This window comes from Microtus oregoni, unplaced genomic scaffold (assembly GCF_018167655.1).
Source record: "Microtus oregoni isolate MIOR12 unplaced genomic scaffold, Mior012 000003F_ref0000135, whole genome shotgun sequence".
Taxonomy (NCBI): domain Eukaryota; kingdom Metazoa; phylum Chordata; class Mammalia; order Rodentia; family Cricetidae; genus Microtus; species Microtus oregoni.
In genome coordinates this window covers 6,448,646-6,457,705 of record NW_024543062.1, presented here as the reverse complement: position 1 = coordinate 6,457,705, position 9,060 = coordinate 6,448,646, and the positions used below count along the sequence as shown (strand labels likewise).

Here is a 9,060-nt window from a genome sequence, read left to right as displayed (position 1 = left end):
TAATGGGTGTGACATTGGAAGGTCCACAGAGGTTTTGTTTTAGGGTTGGTTTTTTGTTTTTTTTTTTTTTTTAAAGAAAAGATGAAAAATAATGAAAAAAAAAAGAAAGTTAGGCTGAAAGAAAAAAAATCACACTGTTATTTTGGGGCAGTGGGTACCAGGCTCCATGGAACTGTTCTGCCTGGCTCCCCTAAGGCTGCACTTACCCTGCTGCCCCAGAAGGTGATCACTGGGGTAACTGGAAGTTGGGTGCTGGCAGTTTGCCCAGCAAGGCCCTCTCCAGAAGCCCTGCCCACTGGACCCGCTGTGACAGCTTCTTGTGGTGGTTACTGTGGCAGGTGTCCTGGTGAGGAGGCCACAAAGTCGCCCCTTGCCTCGGCTGCTTTGGAGGAACATTGCACAAATTGGACGAGCTGCGTCAGCTCACTCGCCCTCAACCCCTAAACAGCCCTCCCATACTGGGGAGCCGGGGAAAAGAGCTGCCAGTGCCAGCCTGTCAGAGGTGGGCTCTGAACTCAGGCCTGCTGAGGGGCTGCCCCCACTGCTGCCATTTCGGGGGACAGCCTGGGTGTGACACTGAAAGCCCCAGCTCCCTGCCTTTGCCACATGAATGTATTCTCTGGCCCCCAAGCCCGTCTCATCCCTCCAAGAAGGGACATAGCCCTTCCTCCAGAAGCTGGAGAACACCAACCTCTCTGTCATGGCCGAGTCCTTGCTTGTGTGAGGGAAAGACACCGAAGGGTGGCTTGGGGCTGAACCTGTGGTGGTGGGGCCATTGTGGGAGCACCCTGATCTGCAGCCAGCTGTGGGAAAGGAGACCACAGCTCTGCACCTGACCCTCCCATGACCAAATGGAGAGCACGAGCAGCCCCTCTCCTGGATGTTCTATGTTGGGTGTGAAGCTGGAGGTCAAGAGCCTGTGTCCTGGGCTGGGGGCCGCCTTGCCTGTCGCTCACCGACTTCACTCCTCATCATCCCCTGTCTGGGCTTATCTCCATTGTTGGTTGGCCTTTTTTTTTTTTTGGAAATGCTCTTATGTTAGTGAATTCTCCCATCGACCTCATTGCTCAGAATGCAGTATTAGGGCGAGACTGCCACTGCCTCCCCTCCATGAATGTATTTCTCTTTTCTGCCCTGAGGAAGTGGGGAATGGCCCCAGTTTCTTCTTTCCCATCTGTCTCCAGAGAGGCGACCTTTCATTTTCACTTTTCTTTATTGTTGTTCTTTTTTTTTTTTTTTGCACCAAAGTGGCAACTGGGTCAGTGTTGGGGATAAGGCTGGCCTCTGGGTGGAAGGCCCCTCCACCTGCTTCTCCCTGGTTTTGACAGTGTTAGCGTCTGTGAAAAGACAATATTCTCTCTAAAGCAATAAGGGGGTGATGGGCCAGGGGGAAATGTCTTGCTGCTGCTGGCCCCCCAGCTCCCCTTCCCTCTTGCCATTATGGTGGCACTGGAGGGTGGGAGAGACTCCTGATGTGACTGAATGTAACCTACCCTGCCCCTGCCACAGCCAATGCAGGGGAAGGGGGGCACTTGTCTCTTCCTACCCCTTCCCCCAGCTAAAGAGACTTTGAACTTGGGGGCCCATGAGCCTGGAGAGGCCTTAACCCTGTGAGGAAGTGTAGGGGGAGCCCTCTCCCACCCCATCCCCTCTGAGAGTGGTAAATGTTTACAAGCCCTGAGCCCCTACCCCAGGGGCTCAGACACCCCACCCCACCCCCATCTTAATCCTTTCTCCGTCCCAGTCTTACAGGGCCCTAGCTGCTCCACCCCCTCTTGGGGTTCAGGGTAGGGTAGGTGTCCTGTGTGCCCCAGTTTACCCCTACCTCTACCCAGTGTGACTTCCCTTCTGCCTACCCATGTAAATACTCCCAATAAAACTTGGTGTGTTCTCCCAACCCATCCTGTCTGCTGGCTTTTTCACGGCAGGGGGCAGGGGCAGAGTTGGGTAGGGTTGTCTCTGGGAACTGCTGGCCTCAGGTTTGTGTAGAATACCCTCTGTTTACAGCTTGGAGGAGCCTCATACCCACTGCCTGCCTGCTTTGTGGGGGAGGGGATAGCAAGCAAGGAGACTACGTACAGAGTTGGAAGTGGTTCCTTTATGGAAAAACTGAAAATATAATAAAAATTAAAATAAAACCAGTTTAAAAAAGCCAGCCCCTGGAGTTTCCACCTCCTGCCTCTGGCCCTCCAGAGGGGTGAGGCCCCAGCCCCAGGGCAGCAAAGGGTGAGGGCTTTCCTGCCCTTCTGCTTCCCCTATTCCATCCCGACTTTTATCTCTACAGTGGGGGCCCCCCGCCCCGGGAGGAACCAAACCTGGGTATAGGAGCAGGACCCAAGGCCCTGTAGCCCAGGGAGGGAGGCTTGGCATGTGTACCCAGCCCCAAAGCTCCAGGCCTGTAGTGTGGGCATGGGCAGGGATGCTGCTCCCTGCCTTGGCCCATCTGGGGTTGGGGGTGGTTAGTTCCAGATCTTGAGGAAGGAGTCCCAGGAGCCTGTGGCCACGGCCATTCCATCATCTGTGACCCCAAGGCAGCTCACACGGTTATCGTGGCCAGCAAGGACACCTAGAAAAGAAAAGGACATAGGGACTAGTCTGGCCCACATGGTATACCTGTCCCCTCTGTGGGCCCCAGCACAGGCCTCCCTTACCTGCACGGTCACCCTTCATGGCATCCCAGATGTTGCAGTTGAAGTCATCATAGCCCGCGAGCAGCAGCCGGCCGCTGCGTGAGAAGGCAACCGAGGTGATGCCGCAGATGATGTTGTCATGGGAATACATGAGCAGCTCCTGATCAGCCCGCAGGTCAAACAGGCGACATGTGGCGTCATCTGATCCCGTGGTGAAGGCATAGCCATTGGGGAAGAACTGCAAGATGTGGACCAGAGACCATAAGCATGTTGGGCAAGGCCAGGGGCATGGAGCACAGGAGGCTGTCACAATGCTCCCAACTTACAGCCACGGCATTGATGTCAGATTCGTGACCTATGAATGTCTGTCGGCACATGGAATCCCGAACATCCCACAGCTTGATGGAGGCGTCACAGGCACCTGACACAAAGGTGCGGCCATCGGGGGCCAGTGACAGGGACATCACATCCCCACTGTGTCCAGCAAAACCCACCGTCTGCTGGCCTGTCTCAATGTCCCACAGGGCACTGGAGAGGTGACAAGAAGAAGGATCAGAAATGAGTTGAAGGATAGAATCCCTGACTCTCCTGCCACATGAACCCAAACCTGACAGGGCTCTCTGGAAAGAAGGCCTGGGGCCCTAAGTGGTGCAGGAGCCACTTGGCCCCCACCCAGGGGAGGAAGCTAAGTGCTCAGAAATGTTGCCACCTGCTGGGCCCTGGACCACCCAAAGGCAGGGAACCCAGCCTGGCAGAGCCTCACCAGGTGGTATCCCCAGAGCTGGTGATGATTTGGTTGTCATCCAGGAAGCGGCAGCATGAAAGGTACCCTTGGGAAAGGAAGTTGTAGTCAGACATTTATCAGAGAGGCCATACTGTCTGCCCTCCCGGCTGTGTTCCTGCCTCTCCTTCAGGCTCCACTCACCAGTGTGGCCAGGCAGCTCTCTGCTGACCCTGACATTGCCCTCTCGGGTCTTGAGGCTATAGATGGAGCAGATGTTGTCCAAACCCCCACAGGCTACAAAGTTCCCTGAGGGGGCATAGGCACAGGTCATGACCCAGGAGGAGCGCAGAGGGATAGCATGGACCTAGAGGAGAACATCACCCCTAGTTAGAGCCATCCAGGGACTGGCAGCCCTATTCTACCCACTTCCAGTGCCAATTTTACCTTGTTGGTGGTGTAGCTGTCCCAAATGATGAGCTTTCCGTCCTGGGAGGCGCTGACCAGCAGCCTGGTGGGCAGAAGCAGGGCAACACAGACAAGGTCAGGGTGTGAACAACACAGGGCCCTATCCCTTCCCATCTAGAGACACTCTTCAGAAACATTCCCCAAATCCTCTCAGTATAATCCTGCATCCCTGGTCCCCGAGGGATGCTGGGAATCAGTCTGTCCAAACTTAACTAACATAGATTCTCCCCACCAGACCTGGGGGGACCTGGAGTCCCCCCATACCATTCTGCCCTTTATGTAAAATCACCCCCAGAGCCTGGAGACACTAAGGCAGAGGCCACCCACGCACCTTGAGTCTGTCCCCCAGTGCATGGCATAGATTTTTGCCAGGTGTCCACGGAGGGTCCTCCGTGTTCTCATCTGAATTCTCCCCACTGGGTCCAGCCCAGCTGTGATCTGGAACAACAGGGAAGCTGTATTGGCACAAGGAGACTCAAGCAACAGAAGCCCATCCAATCTCCTGTCCCTTCAAGGGCCCCCAAGTAACTCTGCAGTCACCTCACCTGGGTCAGTGTGGAATCCCCGCATGCTTTTCTGGCGTCCTGTAAGTGATGGGCAGAGCAGGAGAAGGGAAGTAGAGAAGTGGGGGAGGTGAGGAAAAAGTAAAGGAAAAGAGGAGACAAGGCAAAGGGAAGAGAGGATGAAACGGAGACATTTGGAGGTTAGGATCCCCTTTCTTCTCTCACCCTGCGAAACACACACACAGCCACACACACACATCCCCGGCCACAGGCAACCCAGTCTGCTCAGGTCAAAGGGAAGCAGCACACTCAAGCCACGCCTGGCCGGCTCGGCCTCCCCAGCACAGTCGTCAGGCCCTCACCCGGATCTGGTTCCGGAGCTGCTCGGCCTCCTGTCTCAGTTGCTCCAGCTCACTCATGGCGCCGGGCCCGTGGGGCGGGGTTGGGGGCGGCTGGGGGCCGCGGGACGGGGGCTGGGGGAGGCAGCTCCTGGCCGCTGGCCCGAGGCCTGGGAGGGGGGGGGGATGCAAGGCTGACGTCAGGCCCCAAGACCGCCCGGGAAGCAGCCGGGAAAGGCGGGGTGGAAGCCCGTGGCCCGGAAGGGGTCAGCAGGGCAGGGGGAGCAGAGGACGCGGTACCCGGGGCAGGAATGGGGTCTCTGGCACCCAAGAGACGTTGCCAAGGAACAGACGACTTCCCCAATCTTCCTCCCGGGCCCCCGGAAACAGAGTGGGAAGTGCAAGAGGAAGAGCAGGGGAAACCCCTCCCTCGGACAGCAAGCAGCCCGGGCGGGACACTCGGGCGGCAGGAACTGGGGATGGGGGGGGGGGAGTCCCTTCGAAAACAGACCTGGCGTCCGCCCCAGCCCGCACAAGGCGCCGCCCTCCCAGCACCTAATTTTAAAAAGGGGCGGTGCCTCTTTAAATTCACCCCCACACCCACACACCGCACACCCTCCGCACACACCCCCAGCTAAGACAGAGGTGGTGATGGGGGGGGGGGCTGAGGGGAGAAGCTAGGCTGTTCGTGGGGTTGCCTAGGCAACCGTCACCCGGACTGAGAGCACCTCATTGGTGAAGTGCCCCCACCCTAGCCTCGTTGCCAAGGCAACCGCATCAGCGGCAGAGACCTGTAGGGTGGGTGACCCCACCCCCGGCCCCCATCGCCCCCGCCCGACCTAGTCTCCTGCCTCTTCCCCAGAACCCGCCAGGATGGCTGTTTACAGGATTTGGGAAAAGCCGATTGAACACTAATAGGTTCGGGACGGCTCAACCAGGGATAATCCCCATTCCGGGCCGGCTGCACCCCATTAGCCGCTGGGAGTAGCGGGAAGGCAAGCCCCCAAACAGCCTGCTCCCTTCGGCACCGAGGTCTCCCGCCCCGCCGCGCCCGCACAAAGCCCGTGGGAAGCCGCTCAGAAGTAATTAGGGTTCCGAAGAGAGGCCCCTGGTCCCAGGAGCTGTTCTCTCCTAGGCGCCGGCAAGCGGCCCCAGACGGCTTGGCCCGATGTCCCTAGGCACCCCAAGAGCCCAGCTCTGCGCCCAGGAGCCCCCGAGGCCTAGCTGGCACGGCTCCAGCCTCCGACGTCCTGCCTTCCCCGGGACACCTGTGCGATCTGGCCGTGCACACTGCACTCTGGCGACCTAGGCGTCCCCCACCCAGCTCCCACTTCCCCCAACCACTGGGCGTTCCTCTTCCCCGGAGATATTTCCCCCTCTGAGTTCAGGTTTCTACGCCAGTGCCAGGGGATGCCCCTCCAAAATGAGATGGGAGGGGGCAACGACACAGCTACCACCCTGCTCCAGCTGTGGACAAAAGCCCCTTCCTCCCAGCTTCCAGCAGCCCAGGTCTAGCCGCAATGACACAGGCCTGGGGCAGAAGGAAAACAGGCCACGAAGAAGCCACTGGGTCGGGGGCCATGCTCCCAGCCCTAAGATTCCCCATTACCCTCCAAGATTCCCTCAGCAGCGCCTAGATGCTAGGAATTAAGCATCCACAGCCCCCAAACAAAAAAAGGGGTGCCACCACCTCCGCAGGTGTGACAGGAGACAAGCAAGGGTCCTCAGATCTGGCAGCTGGAAGGCGCAGGCTGGTGCTGAGCTGCGAAGTGCTGTGGGCCAGGCCCTCCAGTTCCTAGGACCTCCATTTTGCCCAAAAGAAAGCTGGGCAAAGGGGACAGGCGACTAGGGGCTAGACTTGGGGTAGGGATTTGTAAAAAAAAAAAATAATAATAATAATAACAATAAGGTGTTGAGATCTCCAGTTTAGTGTCTAGGACTCAGAAACCACAGCCAGAGCCCAAATCAAGAGACAGACAGTAGGGTGGAGACGAAGGCAACGGTGGCCTTGAGGCCTTGGCTGTACCACCTAGGATTCTGAAGTTCTGCAAGTCTACAGTAAGCAAGGGTGTGAAACGAGTGGGCACGAGGGGTTGCTACCCCGGGGCAGGCAGCGGGGTGGTGGGGGGGAAAGGGGGCGGGACGGGGCTAGAAGAAACCCGGAATTTAGCCCCCCAGCTATTAAGGGAGCAAGAGGCAGGCGGGGCTGGGACAGGGGTTTAGGGTCAAAAAAAAAATGCCACTGATACCGCAGGGAACGCATGCATTATTGAAGCCGAGGGTCCCCCAGTTCCCCTTCCGGGTTTGGAAACGACCGGGCCAGAGGAAGGGAGGGGAGGTCTGGGGAGTTACGTCCGTTTCCCAAGAGCCAAACCCGGGAGACGGAAGGAACGGGGGCTTCCTCCTGCCGCACACACCCCCGTGGGAATTTGGGGCTGGGGGCGATGAGGACTCCTTTTGTCAGCGGAGGTACCTGAGGTGGTGGGACTCTGCCAAGGGGTCGCTTGCAGGAGCGCGGGAGGTCCTGTCTTCCTCCGCGGCGGAGGCGGCAGCGGCGGCGACGCGGATGGATTTCCTCAGTCACCCCAACTCAACCGTCCAGCGCAGCTCTCCCCAGAGCGGAGGGATCCCGCCCGCCAGTGACGCGGCCGCCGCCGCCGCGCCCAGGGCCAGGCTGGGCGAGACCAACTGCGCCGGTGAGTGGGGGGAGTCGGGACGCGGGAACACCGCCTCGGGGGCAAAACCCGACTCGGTCACCGTACGAGCCCAGTCTCGTGGCTTTCCAACTCATCGGGGAGCACAGTCAGGAGTTCTCTTCCTGAAAAGGAGCAAGCCATCCTCCCTAAGGACAGCAGAGGTGGTATAGGCATAGGGGAGGGTGAAAGAAAAAAAAAAAAGGCCTCTCCGGTCACGTGACCGACCTCCTTCGATTCTTCTCCCCCCCCCCCCCCCACCGTTGGGCGGCTCCAGACTGGAGGCTTGAAGGCCCAGTTCTCGGTTTGGCCACGCCCCTACGTGGGGAGCCACGCCCCTTCCCGGAGGCGGAGCTAGAGAAGTCCCAACCGGTGTAGGACAGAGGGGCAAAAAAAAAAAAAAAAAAAAAAAAAAAAAAGAAAGAAAGAAAGAAAGAAAGAAAGAAAAAGCGGTTGGTGACCGCTAGGAGCCCAGAAAATGCAGTTAGAGGGAATAACACCCAAATAATTCTTCAGCGCAGCCCTGTGGGGGTTATAGGCTTCCTAGACTAGTCCTCATACCGCGGCAATAACTGTCTATATTCATTGATTTGCAAGCCTAGAGGTGTTTGCTTTTTGTATCGTGAGCCCACTAACTACATAGCCAAGAATGACCCTAACCTCACAAATCCTCCTGCTTCTGATTACCCAGTGCCGGGATCGGAATGTATGCGCCACCGTGCCCGGTTTATGCAGGGTAGAACTCAGGGTTTCAAGCCTGCTAGGCAAACACTCTATCGACGGAACCACCTCTTCAGCCTATACTTTGGTTTATTAATCCTACACAATCCTGATTACGGACTCGACTGAGATTACAATCTCAGGCAGCTTTAATAACTTGACTGTGTGACCGTGAAGCACCTCCACCAGGAGAGCATCGTAAAAGAATGAGCCTTAGTTTCCAAATCTGTTCAATGAGTGTGTTGACGATTATCCTTAAGTCTCCTGGATTGTTGGGAGACTCATCCCCATAGACTGTGAAAGTGTTTCGGGAAAGTTCAAGTTGTCGGATGACCTTCAGACCGTCCTCATAGTTTAGGGAATTAAAACACACTATTCAAAATAGGCTGTGGTGGATTTTGTGGACAGTTATAGAGACGGAAGAATCAAGAGTTCACATTTGGGCTGGAGAGATGGCTCAGAGGTTAAGAGCATTGCCTGCTCTTCCAAAGGTCCTGAGTTCAATTCCCAGCAACCACATGGTGGCTCACAACCATCTGTTATGAGGTCTGGTGCCCTCTTCTGACCTGTAGTCATACACACAGACAGAATATTGTATACATAATAAATAAATATTTTTTAAAAAAAGAGTTCACATTCGTCTTCACCTACATATTGAGTTGGAGGCTAGCCTGGGCTACATGAGACCCTGTCTCAAAAAGTAAGTGTGTGTGTGTGTGTGTGTGTGTGTGTGTGTGTGTAGGGGAGACTTGGGGGATGATGGCTCAGTCGGCAAAGTTCTTGCCATACAAACACAAAGACCTGAGTTTGATACCCTAAAACACAATCCAGGCACAATGGCCATGCCTATAGTCCCAACACTTGAGAGGCAGAGACTGAACTTGGGGCAGCCCGTCTAACTCAATGAGGGAATTCTAGGTTCAGTGAGATGTCTTGTCTCAAAAATTAAGGTGAGAGCTGGAGAGATGATTCGATAGTTAAAAGCAC

The 9,060-nt window shown here is 56.4% G+C and overlaps 1 protein-coding gene across 1 annotated transcript; it reads right to left on the bottom strand.

Annotated features, from left to right (window-relative positions):
• Positions 1 to 2,080: 2,080 nt before the first annotated feature.
• On the bottom strand, positions 2,081 to 7,320 carry Gnb2 (G protein subunit beta 2). Its single transcript, XM_041647350.1, has 10 exons — positions 7,134 to 7,320; positions 4,685 to 4,830; positions 4,365 to 4,403; positions 4,151 to 4,257; positions 3,799 to 3,862; positions 3,556 to 3,718; positions 3,394 to 3,460; positions 2,957 to 3,158; positions 2,652 to 2,868; positions 2,081 to 2,566 (listed from the first exon to the last, which is right to left on the bottom strand). The coding sequence occupies exons 2-10, from the start codon at positions 4,739 to 4,741 to the stop codon at positions 2,460 to 2,462; spliced, it is 1,023 nt and encodes a 340-aa protein (XP_041503284.1). The 5' UTR covers positions 4,742 to 4,830; positions 7,134 to 7,320; the 3' UTR covers positions 2,081 to 2,459.
• Positions 7,321 to 9,060: the final 1,740 nt, after the last annotated feature.